General features: G+C 41.7%; 1 protein-coding gene across 5 annotated transcripts in view; it reads left to right on the plus strand.

Moving 5' to 3' along the window:
• Positions 1-19092, plus strand: part of TBC1D9B (TBC1 domain family member 9B) — a 23518-nt gene continuing 4426 nt past the window's right edge. For 2 of the 5 annotated variants that reach the window (XM_087753537.1, XM_087753532.1), the window contains exons 1-21: positions 1-206; positions 2680-2790; positions 5745-5863; positions 6936-7164; positions 7806-8064; positions 8714-8921; positions 9050-9262; positions 9424-9585; positions 10201-10351; positions 10752-10966; positions 11713-11830; positions 12561-12846; positions 13402-13531; positions 14718-14816; positions 15647-15715; positions 16523-16763; positions 17143-17208; positions 17363-17434; positions 17844-17894; positions 18414-18461; positions 18910-19016. In XM_087753537.1, the coding sequence (XP_087609663.1) occupies positions 89-206; positions 2680-2790; positions 5745-5863; positions 6936-7164; positions 7806-8064; positions 8714-8921; positions 9050-9262; positions 9424-9585; positions 10201-10351; positions 10752-10966; positions 11713-11830; positions 12561-12846; positions 13402-13531; positions 14718-14816; positions 15647-15715; positions 16523-16763; positions 17143-17208; positions 17363-17434; positions 17844-17894; positions 18414-18461; positions 18910-19016 (3072 nt within the window). In that variant the 5' untranslated portion in view covers positions 1-88. Of the gene's footprint in view, positions 207-1527; positions 1692-2679; positions 2791-5744; positions 5864-6935; positions 7165-7805; positions 8065-8713; positions 8922-9049; positions 9263-9423; positions 9586-10200; positions 10352-10751; positions 10967-11712; positions 11831-12560; positions 12847-13401; positions 13532-14717; positions 14817-15646; positions 15716-16522; positions 16764-17142; positions 17209-17362; positions 17435-17843; positions 17895-18413; positions 18462-18909; positions 19017-19092 lie in introns of all 5 variants that reach the window. The other 3 variants (XM_087753536.1, XM_087753533.1, XM_087753535.1) reach the window with 3 other exon arrangements.

Below are 19092 nucleotides of genomic sequence, written 5' to 3' on the forward strand. Positions count from 1 at the left end.
GCGGCGCGGCGCGGCCCGGCCGCTCCCCCTGCGCCGCCTCCCCGCTCCGGCCGGGCCGAGCCCAGCCCCGCCGAGCCGCTCCGCCACGATGTGGCTGGGGCCCGAGGAGGTGCTGCTGGCCGGCGCCCTGTGGGTCACGGAGCGGGCCAACCCCTTCTTCTTGCTCCAGCGCCGGCGGGGACACGGCAAAGGGGGCGGCCTCACGGGTGAGGCGCGGCGGGGCTGAGGGGAGGCTCCGGCCCGACCCGGCCGCCTCGGGGCCGGGGATGCGCGGGCAGCGGGGGGGACTCCTGCCCCGCTGCCGTGTCCCCGCAGGGCCCGGGCCGGGCCGGGCCGGAGGGGGCGGGGGGGCTGAGGGGCCGCCCCAGGACCGCGTCGCGGGTCCCGTCAGGGCGGGGCGGGAGCTGCCCGCCTCGGTACGGCGGCGGCTGCGGGGCTCCGGGGGTCGGGGAGGGGGGGTGCCGGCCCCGCCGGCTGGGGTGAGCCCGTCCCGCCTTTCCCCTGGCTGTGTGTGACCCCCGGCCTGCGCCTGGCACTGCGGGGCCTGCGGGCGGGCCTGCCCCGGCGCTGCTGCTGCCCAGGGGGCAGAGAAGGCTGACGGGGGGGCTGGGGTGATCTTCCCTTGTCAAAAATGGCTTCTTTGTCACACTCGTCTTGCCTTGGATTGTTGAGATGTTTTCTTTGTATCTTTTCTTTTGTTTTGGTGTGGTTTTTCAAGATTTAGAGGATGGAAGTCAGACGTAGTTTTTCATTAATATCTGTATGAAAATTGTGCTGTGCTTGGGCGGGGGGTGAGGTTGTGTGGGTGCAGCCCGATGAAAACTGCCCCCGGGTGCTATGCCCGATAGCCATGTTTGGTGACAGAAGCTGTTAAAATAACATAACTGTGACCAAGGCACAACGTTAACAGCAACAACAAATCCCCTCACTTTTAAAACGCCCCATTTACGTGCAAAATGCTTACACAGTTATGTGAATAACAAAAAACGTGCTTTTTACATTTGTGAATTATGCACAGCCAGTTTCATCTATTAGCCCTGTTAACCAGATGTACTAACTACAGAAGTGACGCAGCTGATAAACATCCTTAGCATAGTTCATCTTTTCACAATGTTCAAAATTTTTTTGAATTACTCCGTTTTATGTAACATAACTTACTTGTGTAATTTTGCATGTAGGCATATAATTGTATTCTGGAATTTCCCAGGTTTTTACAAGAAGAAATGATACCTGATGCTATTCTGGAAACATTTAAACTGTTCTATTCTTAAATGGTTGAAGCTTTGAGCCAGTTTACTTCTTGAGCTAGTTTAGCTCAATGAGAAAGTCTTCTTCAGAGCTCCTGCATGTTAAAAGCCACGTGTCCTCCTTAAGGAGCTGTACAACTGCACGTTGACGTTTTAGAGTTAGAATGTAGATATTCAGCCAAGCTGGAAAGGCGTTCAAGTTGCTGTTGTACTCAAGTTCTTAAACATGTCGTGTTACCGGTCCATATGTCAATATTTGACACATTCGATATCGTTATAGGAAGTATTCAAAATGACTTTTTAATCCGTATTCTGCCTAAAACTGTACACAAGAAACCTGGAGGCGAACCTGAGGTCCTGCTGTGCTGGATACATACCTATTTGTTTTAAGGATTACCAGATGAGCTTGCTATGGATGGTGTTTCTCCTGAAGTATGATCAGTGGTGTGTTCCTAATCTATTACTTGCTTTTGGATAGCCAAGAGAGATAAAGGGGAGGAAGTAGCGTGTCTCATGATAATGAATGAGATATGGATGAGTACAGCTTGCTCAGACATACCCAAACCGTAGGGAGGAGAGCAGGGAATTGCACCAGGGCCTCCCAAATAGTGATCCAGAGGAGTGACCATGCTCCCTCTCCAAGTTCTAATGTTAGAAAACTTTTAATCATGAGGATGTTGCAAAATTAATTTGCATTAAAGATGCTCATGGTACATTACCTAGAATAACAAAGCAAAGTGTCATCTCAGATATTTGATTTATCTAGTAAATAGACTTAATTAAAATAAATGGATTTGCTTTACAAGGTCTGGTGGTTATCAGCATTTATTCTGGAAGTGCCTGCTTTTTTTATTTAACATCATATAAAAATATTTTAACTTTTATATTACCAAATTTCGGTTCTCTGTGTTCTTTCTTTGTTTAATCAAAGTGCTTCTAGAAAGATCACTGAAACCTGTGAGTACCAGTTTTTCTAGAGCCATTTGATTCCATTTTGGATGAGTTATCTTACCTACTGTTTGCATAGGTGATGCTGAAAGATACAGCATTGAAAACTCTTCTGTGTTTTAGTTTAGTAGGCTTAAAAATCACTATTAGCAACAGAAGCCCCACAGAGGAAAACACGTTTCACTTTTATTAGAAAACTCTCCTAGGAAGGTGGAGGATTATAATGAGGTTTAGTAGACATTTAATTGCCATCTAAACTTCATCCATGACCAGTGGGGTTGGCTGTAGTTGGTTTATAGGTAATTTGCTTGTAGTGACTGGATGTATGTCTTCATTTTCTCGACCAAATGCCGTTGCTCTTGCATCGCAGCGTACGTGATATGAACATCAACGTGTTTCTGTAGTATTGATCCTGTATTTTTACTTAACCCAATTCTTTGTTTTGGTATTACATTGTTATAATTTCTCTCTCTTTGCCTCCTAGGTCTTCTTGTGGGAACATTAGACGTGGTTTTGGATTCCAGTGCCAGAGTCGCCCCATACCGTATTCTGCACCAGACTCAGGACTCTCAAGTGTATTGGGCAGTGGCGTGCGGTATGTATTGATGTGACTCTTGTCAGGGGCTGGATTTGTGTTAATCTCTTGTCTTTTTGGTTGAAATGATCAGTTATCCCGAATAGGAGTTTTCTGTGATTGCTCAGGAAACTTTCTAGAGCTTCTGGTGGGGTAGTGGAAGATGCCAGAAATGACAAAACTTCTCAGTGTTGTTTAAATTGTAGTTTAGGAACTTAAGGCTCTGTAAATGCTTCTGTTTCTGCAGATGTTATGAATTTTCTTTCTTCCAAGGTGTATCTGTCTGCAAGGTCACAGTGAGATTGTTCAGAGAATAAAAGCATGATGATAAGATTGCTGTGGGACGATGAGTGTTGTGCCAAAACCTGCTTACCAGGAACACGATACAAGATGGAACCATGTAGGGTCATTCAAGGGGCCAAACACTCTGGGGAATCTCTTTACTGTCTAGATCCAATTTATTTTTTTCTGTTTCTGGCCTGTAATAGATACGTAGACATACTATCACTGTAAAATATATTGCAATGGTATTTTTTAAAAACATCAAGAATCCTTGGCCTCTTTTACTTGAGAAAAGTAACTGCTGTATTAGAATATCATGGTACAACCTTCAAGTATCTGGTGGTGAACTTTGATTAAGGCTTTAGGTCCTACTGGTTGCTAAAGAGAAAATATCTTCAGACATATTCCTTAGTCCAACTTTGTAATAAGAATCTTCACTTCTCACTTTGTGGTTGAGACGTAAAATCCGATCATGAAGTAATCATTTGCTAAGCCCACAGATGTTGATGTCTTGTTTTCCCTGTTCCCATCTTCTCCCCAGGCAACCAACACAGTATTCTCCCTTGCAGAGCTACTTAAATTCTGCAGAAGAGGGGTTTAGAAGTTGCTGTGTTTCACAGAAACTCAGTTTCCCTTTTGAGGAGGGAAGAGGCAGAGAGGAAGAAAGACAGAAAACGAAATGGCAGGCCAGAAACTGCGTAGAAAAAAGCAGAATATTTACTGGCCACATATGGTGAAATTTTATAGTATCTTGATGCTCAATGAGTGAGCATGTTATTTTTGTACAATTTCAGGAGTGTTTAGTTGATATCCTCTATGTCTCAGTTACTTTTAAGTAATGCAGCATGGTAAAATGAGATGGGCTATATAACAACCAAATGGAGTTTGATAAATTATTATGCTGGAGTAAATACATTGTCTTCATCCAAGGTATTTTTTTTAATCATATCTGGTTCTCATTTTACTGTCTAAGTTAGAGTACTGGCATTCACTTAAAGTTATAAAATGTATATGGATCCCTAGTTGAAAAATGCATATATTTTATTTACAATTTATCATGTGTAAATATTAGGAGGCAGCATTCTGGTCGTGAACGCAGCTTTGGCCTTTCAGCACTTTGTTCTTACAACTCTCTTTGTAGGAATTGCAGAATTTTACTCCTTCTCGTATGTCATTCTAATGTTCTTAGAGAGATGTCAATTATTGAGGCCTGGCTTATTTTAGCAATTTGTCTGCTGTCACTTGGTGAGAGATGCACCTCACGAAACAAAACAGAACGCAGACTTTATTCCCCTGCCATTGTTGCTGGACCTGTGGGGCTTTTTTCCACAACCAGAGCATCCTATAATTGATAATTCTGTGCCCTTAAAATAAGCCATTTCATATTACTCCAAGTAATTTATGCTTTAAAAACATTGTCAGATGGCTAGGATAAATATCAAGTAAACTTATACACAGAGGCAAAAGAAAAAATATTTGTTGTCTAATCCATTGGGCTGTACACACAAACTCAAATTCATGGCTCTGCAGTCCTTTGAGACAAGACAGCGTGCTTGCTTCTGGTTTTTGGTTTCAGGTCCTGGAGGTACTTTTGCTTATGAAACCACAGATTAGCTGGCATTGGGTTTTGTGGTTAGGTATCCAACTACAAATACGTGAAGACTATTTCGTTGCTGAAGCTGCCTCTTAAAAAAGAAAGACAGGTAAAGCAGTAGCTTTAGGGAACTGCTGGTGGTGTCTGCTGCTTTCTTCTTTTTGTCATTAACCGCACGGAGGGGTCTAATGTACTCACAGAGAAATCGAGTAGTGGGAGTCCTGCTGTTAACATTTTTTAGATATCCCACTGCTTTTGTAGGAAACTTCAGAAGATAAATTTACTGGAATTTGGCAAAGAGAAACTTAAAAATCTTTGATTTGCATTTAAACAGATGTCTGTGTCTGCATTTAATGATGTTTCTTATCTTGTTAAAAAAATGGAATTGCTGTTTGTATTTCTTCTGCATTGTTTTCTGTCTACAAGAGAATATAGTGATAGCTGTTGACAGAGAGGAAGAAATCTTTTAGTAAACGCAGATCTTTGAAATAATGGCAACTAACTAAGGCAACTTTCTATAGGGAAGTTCTTTAAATTGGTTACACAGTGAAGCTTATCCTTTGTGAACTCTCGTGGACTGTATGGTTAAAGACAACTAACTGATACAAGTTTTGCTGAGATGTTTTTATTTAAGAAAGCAAAGAACTTTCTGACATGAATATTTTGGTTGCTTTTTGATTTGGTATTGTGTGCTCTTTGCTGACTGGAAGATGGAACCTCTTTGTAGGTGTAAAAACTTCAGTTGTTCTGAAATTTCAAGGTTCTTCTGGAAGTTCATTATTTTTATTCTAGAATTCCAGGAATTGAAAGAGTACTTCTTGTCTGGAACATAAGAATGCTTTTTGTCTGGGAAAAAAAGCTGTGTTTGCTATGCACTGGCAATTAGGATGATCTGTTGGTGGCAGCGGAGACATTTCATTAGAAACATAATGTTGGTGTACATAAAATATCCTCGTCATGTATCCAGTTGGTGTGTTTGTTTTGTCCTGATCACTGTTTGGTAATTATTAGTTTCCTGCTGTGAACTTGGAGGAAAAAACACCTTGTTCTAATTTCTTTTTTCTTTGCTCTTCCCATCATCTTTCGCCCCTTCAATTAGGATCATCTCGTAAAGAGATCACAAAGCATTGGGAGTGGCTGGAGAATAACTTACTGCAGACTCTGTCCATCTTTGATAATGAAGAAGATATCACCACCTTTGTCAAGGGCAAGATCCATGTAAGTGACATGGTTCCCTGAAGGACTTCCAGATCCTAAGAAAGAAGGGGGAGGTGGTTTGAAGAATTTTTTTACCCCTGGGAGGGAGGGAGCAAGAGCTCCATTGCAAAACTTCTCTCTGCTCCCTTTTCAGACATACATACATTTGGAATTGTTATGGAATGCATACAGTATTATCAGCATCATGTTACAGTCATAACATGGGACAAGTGTATTTGGGGGGGGAAAGGTTGTGAGCAGTAGATCTCAAGGAACAGCCTGCTTAGGATGCTCCTACTCATTAAAATATAATACCTCTTTAAAATCCTTGCCGATTATACCTTTGATGCAGAGAGAATGTTTAACAAGGGTTCATCTAGCAACAAATATGGGAGAGAGAATTCTAGTTTGCAGGCAATGGGCTTGCCCTGCCATGGTGGTCTGAAAGGCATCTAGGTTGTACAGGAGCTGCACCCCAACTTCCACTGACTTCTGAGTCAGACAGGTGTTTCTGCTTGTTGTGCAGTTAACACACTTCAGATTCCCAGCCCACAAATTCTCCAGAGTAGAAACTTATAAATACAGTTTTTTATTGAACAGCAGCAGCTTGAGTCTTTTCCAGTACTCCAGTCGGATTCTTTGTATTTTCTCTGTGTGTGAGAGAGATTGTGGTCACTTGTTTTTCCTTCTGGCCGGTCAAGATCTGACAGGCTGCGGAGTTGTGCCCTTCCTGGCAGATGATCTTCTTCCTGTTGAAGAAGCATGTTTGCAAGTGAAAACAGACTTCAGTTCTCCTGCAGGGTGTTCAAAGTGTTACCAGGCCAGCCGTGAGAAACTCAGTCAAACGTTAAATATCAACATTTGCTGCACGCATTCAGGAGTAGATCCCAGATCGTAGACTCCCCAACTATCTGACTGCTCTTTCTGCATGTCTTTACTATTTCTCTAACGTGACAGAAGAAATGATAACTGCTGTGTCGTGTTTCTTCTTTCTGTCTTCCGGATTGCTGCTGTGACCTTTTGCTGTACATTATGTCTGGCAGCAGGCATGTTCCCTTCCATTTCTTCTCTCTCTCCTCCCATGTCCTTTCAGGGAATCATTGCTGAAGAGAACAAGAATGAGCAGCCCCAGAGTGAAGAGGATCCAGGTAAATTCAAAGAGGCTGAACTGAAGATGCGGAAGCAGTTTGGGATGCCCGAGGTGGAGAAGTTGGTCAATTACTATTCCTGCAGCTATTGGAAGGGGCGTGTACCCAGGCAGGGCTGGCTGTATCTCACCGTCAATCACCTCTGTTTCTACTCCTTCCTGCTGGGCAAAGAGGGTGAGTTATAAGCCTACTAGTTGTTTTTCTGCCATTTCGCATGATCTTTTTGATGCAATGGATCTTTTGTGTGAACTTTTTTTTAAGCTGACAGTTTTTTCCCTTTTAGGAATCCTTTGAGCTCTAGCTCAATGTGTAGATCAGTCCTTGCACTCATAGGCACTTCAGTGATGCTTAGACTGAATGCCTGAGTCATTTCTCAAAACATTTCTCAAGGTGTACAAGTACACCTGAAGTTTTACTTCAACTGGATTAGAGAACCAAGCAATATTTTTATCTTGGTGAGTTTTATTTGGAACCACCGCCAGGACCCAGTATTTACAAAGCTTGAACTCCTGAGTCCAAAGCTAATTTCGTGTAAAGAAAGAATCAAAGCTTGAGTAATTGTAGTTGAAAGCATTTACTGGATGGGAGATAGTCCTTTTGGAACTGCATTATTTCTAGTCTAGTTAATCCCAAAGATTATTTCCAAGTATTTTTGGAGAACCCAGTTAAAGTATGAAGGAGAGAATTGTCCATGTGTAAGAGGGGAAAAATGCTGCTACATTGAGAGCTTACTTGATGCTTAAGTTTAATTTCTGTCTGTTTGTTGTTTTGCTTCGAGTTGTAATAGTAGGTTGTTTTAAACTTTTTTTTCCCAGTGACACTGGTGATCCAGTGGGTGGATGTAACCCAGCTAGAAAAAAATGCTACGCTGCTGTTCCCTGAGTGCATTAAAGTAAGCACAAGGGACAGTGAACTTTATTTTTCCATGTTTCTCAACATCAACGAGACGTTCAAGCTGATGGAGCAGTTGGCTAACATTGCTATGCGGCAGCTATTGGATAATGAGAGCTTCCTACAGGACAAGTCCCTCCCAAAGCCCAGGAAGCCTCTTAAGAACATCTCTGCATTAAAAAGGTATATGTTTCCAGCAGTGAGAAGACAGATAACAGGGGATTGCAATAATAAATCTGCATTACTGTGTAGCTCCCAGGTGCCACTGGGGTTTTCTCACTCTAGGAGCTGCATCACTTATTTCAGTCATTAACCCTCTCCCTATTCCTTCTTTTTCCATCCCAAATTGGTACCGAATTCACACACACCCTCATGTCTTTCTCATGCATGACTAGGCACTGTCAGAAGGAATTTTCAACTAGAAACTGTTGAAAATCCTGTTTAAAAAAAAAAAAAGTGTTAAAGAAGAAAATTACAACAGCCCCTTTGTCTGAAGTTGAAGATTTATAAAAAGTAATATACATTTGTATTGTAATAAATCCTCCCGCTGGGGACTGTTCTCTGCAGTTTCGGAATCTGATGTAATGTTTAAGTTTCGCAGATGCACTTGCATATTTTATCTTGTATTGCAGGACATACCTTGTCAGTGAAGCATGTCTGAAGGCTGAAAGAGGAGTCAGATAAGGGGTGGCATCTCAGTTAGAGAAGTGAATGCTAAGAATACACAGCACAGTCTGAAGGTTGTGATTGGAATGAACACTTAACATTAGTGTTTGAGTGGGTTTTTCAAGTGAGAAAAAACCTCTGTGGACTACTCTTTACTTTTCCCCAGAGACCTGGATGCTCGAGCCAAAAATGAGTGCTACCGTGCCACTTTCCGGTTGCCCAAGGATGAATGCCTGGATGGACATACAGACTGTACCTTGTGGACACCATTCAACAAGATGCATATTCCTGGTCAGATGTTTGTTTCCAACAATTACATCTGTTTTGCCAGCAAGGCAGAGGAGGCCTGTCATCTCATCATTCCTCTCAGGGAGGTGGGGATTTCTTACCTATTAAGACTACAGGCCTTTCTTGTCTTTTGTGTGCTTTTAGCTTTTGTGTGGTGCTTTATAGATAATGGAGAATCTGCTAGATCCAAACGGCCATTGTCTTTGTCTTCTAGGTGACAATAGTTGAGAAAGCAGATAGTTCCAGCGTCTTGCCCAGCCCTCTGTCCATCAGCACTAAAAGTAAAATGACCTTCTTCTTTGCCAATCTGAAAGACCGAGATTTCTTGGTACAGAGAATCTCTGACTTCTTGCAGAGAACGCCATCCAAGAAACCATGCAGCAGCGACAGGGAATGGAAGTGGAATTTGGCTGATCCTGGTTGCGAGGTACTAAGGAAATAGCTGGGAGGAGCATTTACACTCTTCAGAGTAATGCTCCTTACAGTGTGTTAACAGTGCTCATTACCAGCAAATGATACCTGTTTGTTAGACAATTAGCAGAGGAGGGAGGCTGCCTGAGCTCAGATGCTTTATGTTCTGTTCTTCAGGAGGTTCCAGAGTTGCCTTCCAGCAGCCCGCTTGCAGTTAGCCCCATGTCTGCTCTCAGCAATCGACCTGTCAACTTCTGTGCCGGGGAGGTGCCAACAGCCTCGCAGGGACTACTCAAACTCTTCAGAAGAAATTCTGAGGAACTCTTGGGACCCAAAGGGGTAAATAATATTTTAACTTAAAATAATTAACTCTAAATATTTTGCAGTAGGTTGCAGATTTCCTGTCCTGCTCTAAGATTCTGAAAATGCATTTTATCCTTGGTCAGTCCTGCAGTATCACTGCTGCGTCTATCACAATGATAGTCCTGCATAGATGTAACCTGACAGTCAGCTTACTTTATCAGTACTGAGATACCTAAGATACTTGACTAGAGGCTGAGAAATTAGTGTTACTGTGCTTCTGGGATGTAAATTCATGTCTGTGAAGCACTACTTTCTTCAGATCAAGAAAGCAGAGAACTGGTATCTCTTGCTTGGTAGTTAATCGTCTTAGACTATGGTTCTGCCTGCATTTATGTAGAGATTTGCAACGTGTAATGCCATTGCACAGCACATGTTAGTGTTTTAAAGACCTGACTTTAAGCAAGGTCAGAACTGATTCAGAACAGTGTAGATTAGTGTACACCTTTTTATTCGGCAGGAAGAAGAAAGGCTTTAAATGTCACAATGCATTTCTCTTGTGAAGTGTAGGCTTGAGTATATCCAGAAATCACCTGTTCTACAAACATAAAAATGCATTAATCTCCTAAAATGGCCATATTTGTCCCTGTGAAGGCAAAGGAGAAGATGAAGGAAGAGTCTTGGAACATTCATTTCTTTGAATATGGGCGAGGGATGTGTATGTATCGCACTGCCAAGACTAGGGAGCTGGTGCAAAAAGGAATCCCAGAGAATCTTCGTGGAGAGCTGTGGCTCCTTTTCTCAGGTAGGACGTTGTGCTGGGTACTTTGACAGCTAGCAGGAATTAGCTTTCTGCACATCTCAAAGGAAAAGGTATGAATCTTAGCTCATTTCAGAAGAAATTAATCACAACTCCACTTGAATGATACGTCATGGTGTTTTTGCGAAAAATGCAGTGATCGCATTGCTGAGATGACTTTCTTTATGAACGTAGTAGCTCTTTCGCCTCCTTTGTCTGCATTTCAGTGTTGGGACCTAGACTCGAACATGATGATTTAACAATGAGTTTGTTACTATACTTTCATATCTGTTTGTTGTTGATGAGTTCACGTAGTGCTTCCTGGCTGCCTCTTCTCTGAAACTGTGGGCATAAAATCTGTATTCCAAAGCTCAAGAGGTGAAGCAGTATTTGTTTGTCGTTACAGGGGCTTGGAATGAGATGGTGACTCATCCTGATTACTATGCAGATCTTGTGGAAAAGTCGATGGGAAAGTACAATCTTGCTACAGAGGAAATTGAGCGAGATCTGCACCGTTCTATGCCAGAACATCCTGCCTTCCAGAATGAGTTAGGAATTGCTGCCCTCCGGAGAGTCTTAACAGCTTATGCATTCAGAAATCCAACAATTGGGTACTGTCAGGTAAGAAAAGGAGTGTTAGACTGTTAGTCCTACACGGTGACCATGATTGACTTGGACTTTTTCTGCAGTTTTTTGTTCAGTTTCAAACTTTTCCTTCATGCTGTCCATGTGGTGGTGTGAGAGTAAGAAAGAAGTGGTAATGTTGCAAGATCTCTTAACTGTCCTTTGGATACAGCATTTAAATAGACTTTGCACATTTCTGTTAGGTGCAAGGACAGAGTCTTTTACCTAGTTTTCCTGCTAGAGCTTTCCCTAGTTCAGCAAAAACATCTTCTGATTTTGTTAAAAAGAGCAATTAAATCAAATAAGTGATGACGCACACGGGCAGTATATTGAAAACAAAGCCAGTTGCTGGTTTGTGAAACAACTCAGTGGAAATTCAGATTCATTTTGTGTATTGCTTTGGTATTAGAGCTTTCCATTATGTTGTTCTGTTATGACCAAATTGTTACAAAGCTTTTTATGAAAACTTTGAAAATTATACTTAGTCACTTAATGAAAGTGCTTGACAAAAAGTGGTTATATTATCTGCTGCCTCACAAACAGAGGAACTGAAACAGGAAGGTAAATTGACTCAAGGTCATGTATTGACTCAGATGCCAGTAAAAGCTGGAAATAGATGTGACTCAGTGACAGTTTTGCTGTATTCATACTTTTTAAGTTCAGCTGGTCTGTAATGACAGACTTTCATGAAGATCTTCATGTTTCTCTCCTATATCTGCGTATTTAACTCTGCCGGCTCGTAGGCCATGAACATTGTTACGTCGGTACTGTTGCTGTACTGCAATGAGGAAGAGGCTTTTTGGCTCCTAGTGGCTTTATGCGAGCGGATGTTGCCAGATTACTACAACACAAGAGTAGTGGGTGAGTCTTTGTCAAATTCATGCTGGAGCCTGGATTTTCAGCTGCAGTTGCACCAGCATCTCTCAGGAACGTTTTGTTGTTCAGAATGAATTAAATGTCATGCATTTTAAAGATGATGAAGCACAACCCTGTTCCCTTTAAAGTTGCAGGTGTGTGATGGAGACGTAGGAAGAGACACCACAGGCTACCAAGGTAGTAGTACTACCTTGTAGTAACAAGGAAGATGAAGTCACTAAAAATTGGTAGCAGGAGGGACCATTAGCAGTAAGGAGGCATATCTAGAAGAAAATTATTGGGTTATTTTTTTACCCATCTGAATGATGTATTAAATCTTTGGAATAGGCTCCCAGGAAAGGTTAGTGAAAGCACCGCTTCATGGGCTTTTAAAATTCATCTATATAAAGGAGAATAGTTTGATGTAAATACCATAATATCAGTAATCCCCCACCCCTCCCTTCAGGGGAAATGCATAGATCAATGAGAGATTCTGTTTCTGCATGCTCTGCAATGCATATGTAAATATGTTGATTTTATTCAGAACAGGGAACAAATCTAAATAAATGCGTTAATTTTAGTTCTGACGCTAAGAGGCTTATATGAAATTAAAGTGAATTTACACTATTTTGTTTAATAATTGATGAGCTTGCGTATAGTACCCTGATACCACCAGGATATAGTACTGTGATACCACCAATTTGAGTTTACCATTGTTTTTGGTTTGTTTTCCCAGGTGCGTTGGTGGACCAAGGCATCTTTGAAGAACTTACACGAGAGTATCTTCCACAGCTGTCAGAAAAGATGCAGGACCTGGGAGTGATTTCCACCATATCCCTTTCCTGGTTTCTCACTCTCTTTCTCAGTGTCATGCCCTTTGAGAGTGCCGTGGTCATTGTCGACTGTTTTTTCTATGAGGGAATCAAGTTTATCTTGCAGGTGTCATTGGCCATACTTGATGCCAACATGGAGAAGTTGTTACAGTGCTGTGATGAAGGTGAAGCCATGACTATTCTGGGCAGGTACCATTCATTGTTCTTATTTATAACTGAATAGTAACGGTACAACAGCTGAAATTAATTTTTGGCTCAAGTATGGAGGAATCCCATATTTCTGGAATTGTTTGCTTTGCAGCCTAAGGCATTCCTGCTTTTCAGTTTGAATTTGAACTCCAAAGGGTTCTTTACCTGAAATTCACAGAAGAATTCTGATCTACTATTAAGAACAGATCCTGGCAGGAATCGCATTCAAGAAACATAAAACTTTATCAGGCAGATATCTCCCAAGTCTAGTAAATGTAAGATTTTCTTGTTTGAAATGTGAATCTTTTCTATGTGCAGCAAGATCTTCAGCTTACTACTTGAAGCTTAAAAAGAGTAGATACCCCAAACATAGGGTGAAAATCAACTTTACTTCAGATACATTGAGGCTAGCGTTGCAGGTTAGCTGGGAAAAATTAAATTTTCCTACATTAGATTAATGACACGAAGAAGTTGAGAATGATCCGTTTAGGATATTACTTCTTTTCCTGGGCACTAATCCTGGAGTCTTGCGTCTGTTCTGTTTTTTCCCCACAGATATTTGGACAACGTAGTTAACAAACAGAGCGTCTCTCCCCCTATTCCCCACTTGCACGCCTTATTGACGAGTGGAGATGACCCTCCACTTGAAATTGACATCTTCGAACTCATCAAAACATCCTATGAGGTAAGGTTCTGGCTTAGTTTTTGCCCAAGAGATTTTTCTCTACTGACATCCAGTTTTATACTTTGTGCAGCCTGAAGTTTTGAACAGTGTTCATAGCTTGAGGTGCTCAAGGAGTGCAGGCCCAAGCCATTAGTCTTCCTGTTTGGGATGAGAAGAGCCTAACACTGTTGGCTATTATCGATTGCAAAGAGCCTCCCCACCACCAGTGGAGACTAAAATGAAGACTGCAAATAAGTACAAATTGCAGACCAGAGATTTCTTCCTGATTTGCCAAAAAAGTCTCCATTCTTACTTGTATGTGAGGATTGTCAGTGCTAGGGAGTTGGAAAGGGAAATTCAGGGTGAAAATTGTGAGGCATAATGCAGAAACATGGAAGCATCCCAGTTCATGTGCACAGGGATCCTGTTCTGGGATCCACATTATAGTAACAGGAAGGTGACACAAGAATGGTGCCAATGCTGTTGAAATACTTCTGCACTGGTGGAGGTGTACCTCATTATTCATACTGAGAACGAACTTGTAAGAAATTTGTATCTGAATGATGGAAAGAACACGGGCAAGAGAACTGGTGTTTGACAGTTCTTCTCTGCTACACTGTGGTAAATGGGGATTCATTTCCCTTTTTACCTCCTGTTCTTCATCCTGTCCCCTTCCAGCTGCTAACAGTCAGGCAGCTCTCATTTTGCTGGGTATTCTGTTTGTTTCTTCAAATCTGCCATCTCTATCTGTTCCTGGTTTCTTTTATAAAAGGGTGTCACCAAATTCATCTTACTTGTCTGACCTAGTCAGTAGAAAAGCCTGTTAACTTTGGTGTTTCTAACTGAATCTCATATGGGTCCTATTAAAAAACAGGGCTGGAAGGAATGCCAACCCGTCTATTCTCTTATCTCTGCCGCAGTACAGGATCTGTATTTCTGTCAGTCCTGACAGGTGCTTTTTCAGCTGTTCTGTAGAAACCTCTGGTGTTGGATTTCTCATGAATTCTGAATGACTTTTCTTGCAGGACAGGGGTGAATAGGGAATGGAGCTCAAGTTTTTTTCTCATTTTTGCTGCTGGTAAAAGGCTTCTAGGGGTTTTAGGTCATCTCTGAGGGGATAGTACACGTGTTAAAGAACATGTAATTGAACAGGACTTGTTATTTCTTTAGGAGATGATGTTGACCTGGTCTGCTTCCTTTCTTGTAGAAATTTAGCAATTTGAAGGCAGATGACATTGAACAAATGCGTTTTAAACAAAGGCTGAAAGTGATCCAGTCTCTGGAGGATACAGCCAAGAAGAGCGTGGTATGTGAATCCCAGATTGAATGAGCTACCAAGTGGCATATTAAGGGAATGTGTTTTGCTGTAAGCATCTAGAAAGTTTGCCCTGTAGCAGACACAGTTTTAAGTGACTTAAAGAATTTAAGTTAATGTGAAAAAAAATGGATTTACTAGCTGGAATAATGGATTTTCAGTTTTCTTCTTCACATGGTTCTACTTAATCTAATAAAATGGATTGAAGTGCTAGGGCATGATCAAATGAGATATTTGGTGTGGAGGGAGATAAAAACCACTTGTAGGTCTTGTAGAAGTCTCCACTGCCTAGCACTATCTGTTTTACTACTTGCCTGGAATCTTTGAGAAAAGCTAGCTAGCAGGTAATTATTTTCCTGCCATTTAGAGAGTTAGAACGTTAGGGAATTTTACAGAAGGGTTCATGGCCAAAGGGGACTATCCACATCTATTGCAATTATCTCCCGCGTCCTAGGTGGAGAACCTCATCCACGTGTTTCTTTCACTGTTGTTTTTCAATGCATCTGAGTCAAACATCTGGAGATAAGACAGAGGGGCAGCACAGTCTGCAGAGTCAGGTCTGCACAAACAGGAAATAAGCGCAGTGATTTTTGCTAGCCGCTCAAAATGTCAGCAGTTTCTGCTTGACCAGAAACTGTCTTCCTGACCTGTAATCCATAGCAATGGGAGGTATTGGAATGGTTATGTTTTCCCTCCTGTCCTGTGTTCTATCTCCTTGCACTTGTTCTCTTCTATGTTACATAGATTTTTCAGGTGAGTCATATATTTAATTTTTCTAGCTTTGAAATAAATTGTTCACTCTATTTTCTCCCTAACTATAGGTCCGAGCTGTGTCTAGTGACATTGGTTTCTCTATTGAAGAACTAGAAGAGCTGTATGTAGTGTTCAAGGTAAGAAGCTAGAGAGAGGAAGAATGTCTTCTGACACAGAGAGAACAAATACCAAATAAGTTGAAAGGGAAGCAATGACTTTGCTTTGATTCTTAATCCAGCCTATCAGAAACAGATGTTGCATTCTGTTATACGTGGTTATACATGGTGCCAGTGAGACTGGCCCTGTAATTGATTTTTTTTTCTTTTTTTTTTTTTCCCCCAAAGATGGCCAAAACATGTCCACAGTATTTGAATGATACTTATTCAGAAAGAGATCGTGCAGTCAATGGAAAGGAATGTCACATAGCACTTGGAACAGGGAGCTAGGGTTGACTGTACCTCCATTTTTATTGTCAAGTGTGCCATTGACTTGCTCTGTAATTGTGACAAAATTACTGAAGTGTTTGGCCTCTCTTTGTCAATGTATGTATTTTTAAGAGTGATATTACCTAACTGCATTTACCAAAGTCATTGCAAACTCAGTTGCACTGTGCTGTAGACTCAGAAAGAGGCTTAGTTCTAAAGCCTGCGTGTTCCCTTTGCAGTAAAGCCTGAGTGTCATTTAGTTCAAACCTGAAATCATGTTTTTTGTATTTTTCACTTAAAATTGTTCTTTGTGCTTTTTGTGAAATCCCTGTCTCTTCCTTCATTCCCTATTATTTTGTAGTGAAGTAACAGTAGGAATAATGGGGGAGATAAACAGCGTGTCCTGAAATGTCTCTTCTCTGCTTACTCAATGCTATTCTTGAGCTATAACAAAGTCTCCATTCCTGTGAATTGTTGTAGTGTAGTATAATCTGACCTATTAATCCTTTCCCTCCAAAGGCAAAGTACCTGATGAGCTGTTACTGGGGAAATAATCGTGCTGCAGCTGCCCGCCGAGATCAGAGTTTACCCTACCTGGAGCAGTATCGCATAGACATGGAGCAGTTCAAAGAGCTGTTCATCAGTTTGACCCCCTGGTCCTGTGGCGCACATACGCCTGTGCTAGCAGGGCGTTTGTTCCGGCTTCTGGATGAGAACAGGGATTCTCTCATTAACTTCAAGGAGTTTGTGACAGGGATGAGTAAGTGGTGTTTGCGGAGATGATGGAATATTGCAAAAATTGTTTCTGTCCTTTTCCGAGCAGAGAACTAAAAGGAGATAGTGATGTTTGCATTATCATGAGGGGAGGGTGACAGCCTTACAGGAAGCCTCAGACAGAACAAAAGATGCCTTTTTGCTGCTAGGCAGTCTCCTGTTTTGGGAAATGATAGGTGGTAAACCAACATGATGCAGCTTTGCTGTGGATTTCTTTACTGCTTCTGCACAGGGCTTTGTGCAGTTAGCGCTTCCTCGTTGCATGTGAACTCATTCTGTGTCAAGCCTGTGAGCAGAGGGTGATTCTTTATCCTAAGTGCTATTTTTCTTCACCGTTTTTTTTTTTTTTTTTTTTTCCTTCGCAGGTGGGATGTACCATGGTGACCTCACTGAAAAACTCAAAGTACTTTACAAACTGCATCTGCCTCCCGGTGAGTGATTGCTTTCATATATTGCTACTGTTGAGCACGGTCTGTTCTGACATGCAATTGAAAAGGGATGCCTCATGAATTTTGCTAATGAAGTGGGTGATACTGCTGTTCATTTAGTTTAGAGATCTTAATGTTTTCTTCTCTGTAAACACAGCTCTGAATCCAGAGGAGACAGAGTCTGCTTTGGAGGCCACAAGTTACTTCACGGAGGATGTTACAACAGAAGGTAATACAATACTGCTGCCTTTACCTCTCTAGTTTAGGCAGGAGTTGCAGCACAAATCCATGTGCTGTGAATAGGGATTTTTTGCAAAGCATGGTCTCATGGTGGCAGTATGTTAAGATTGCCAGCGTGTTTGAGTTCGCTGTCTTTGTTGCATGATGGGAAAGAAGTTTGGAGCTTAAACTGCTCAGTGCCCATTCCACGCAGGACCCCTCTGAAGCACAGTTGCAGACTGCTGAGGAGGAGCAGTGTGCTTTTATCAGCCCCTGTCTCCCACCATGATTTAGGTTTTTCATGCAAGTCTCATTGTCTCTCTTGTTTTTGTTTCCTTCTCTGTGTCTGTCTGTGTCTGGCCTTTTCTTCTGTTTTCTCTGGGATATTGTCCCCTCAACCCCTTTTTCTGCTGCTCAAGTATCTCCTTTTGTCTCAGAGCTGGATTTCTGCCTGCACTGTGAGTCTCAAGGTCAGTCCATGGATTATATGCATGCATTGAGCATGGCTGTAATGCTGATGTGATCTGCCAGCACCAACGTGCTATTTTAAATACTCTGAAGTTGCTGCTGCTGCTCCTCTCTCATGACCCTCCCACTATGAATAAAGTGCTATAAGTAATTAGACACCTTTCAGTATATTCTGCCTATTGTGTTTCAACCTTGGTCAAAATAGGTTTTGTCCGGCTTCTTTCAGTGGAGTTTATCTTTCATATCTGTGTTTCACCCTTTCTTTTAAGAGTTCTGCCCTCTGCCTCAGCTCTTCAACCCACTTTTCCAGTGTGGCTTTTTATCCAGTTCATCCCATCACCCTCTTGCTTCCATCCTGTTCCGTTCACTCCTCCCAACATGATGCGGGAGTGTGAGATCTAACTTCTGTTAAATATATTCTTGTATGATTTTAATTCATATGAGTTTTCTTATGTTCTTCGTGTGTTGTATTGCTGAAAATCAGCTATTAATCATCCTTTTATAATTCCATAATTTTTTAGAAACCCAAGAAGATAAAGGAAGGAGAGATGAGAACGGTCCAGAAAAAGGTAATTTCATCATAAATAGACCACATTCTAGTCTTGTCTTTCTCGTATTACGTTCATTGTCCTTTGCTGTGTCAAGGAGACCTTTCACAGTGTCCCTTGTGGACAGAGGTAAAGTGGAATGTGAGCCTGGAAATAAATCTCTCTTATGCCTTACTGCTCTCACTCTTTTACATACCAAGATTGTAGCATTTGTAAATCATGTTTGGGAAGTTGTCAGCTCATAGAGTTCATTTATGAGAAGTTCAAGCTGCTGCAGCAGTGTTAAAATTTTTGCTTCTCTGAGCTGGATCAGATAAACCAGCAGCAGACAATGCAGCCTTCCTGGTAGATGCTTTCCTGAACTGTCAATAAAACCAGCTTCCAGCATGGTTTTTGTTGGCACAGTGTTCACTTTTTAAGTCTGAAACCGTAAACCACCTGACAGTAGTGGCTTGGTCTTGTCTTGCAGAGGAGAAGGGTACCAGTCCACAGGACTATAGATACTACCTAAGAATGTGGGCCAAGGAAAAAGAGTCCAAGAAAGAAACCATTAAAGATCTCCCCAAAATGAGCCAGGTAAGAAGTAAATGTGAAGGTTTCCAGTTAGATGACTGACAACTTAGTGGGGAATTCAGCAGTATATGCAGCCATT

Source organism: Nipponia nippon, unplaced genomic scaffold, assembly GCF_047370975.1.
Source record: "Nipponia nippon isolate SJK-2023a ecotype South Korea unplaced genomic scaffold, ASM4737097v1 scaffold_17, whole genome shotgun sequence".
In the NCBI taxonomy this organism is placed as follows: Eukaryota; Metazoa; Chordata; class Aves; order Pelecaniformes; family Threskiornithidae; genus Nipponia; species Nipponia nippon.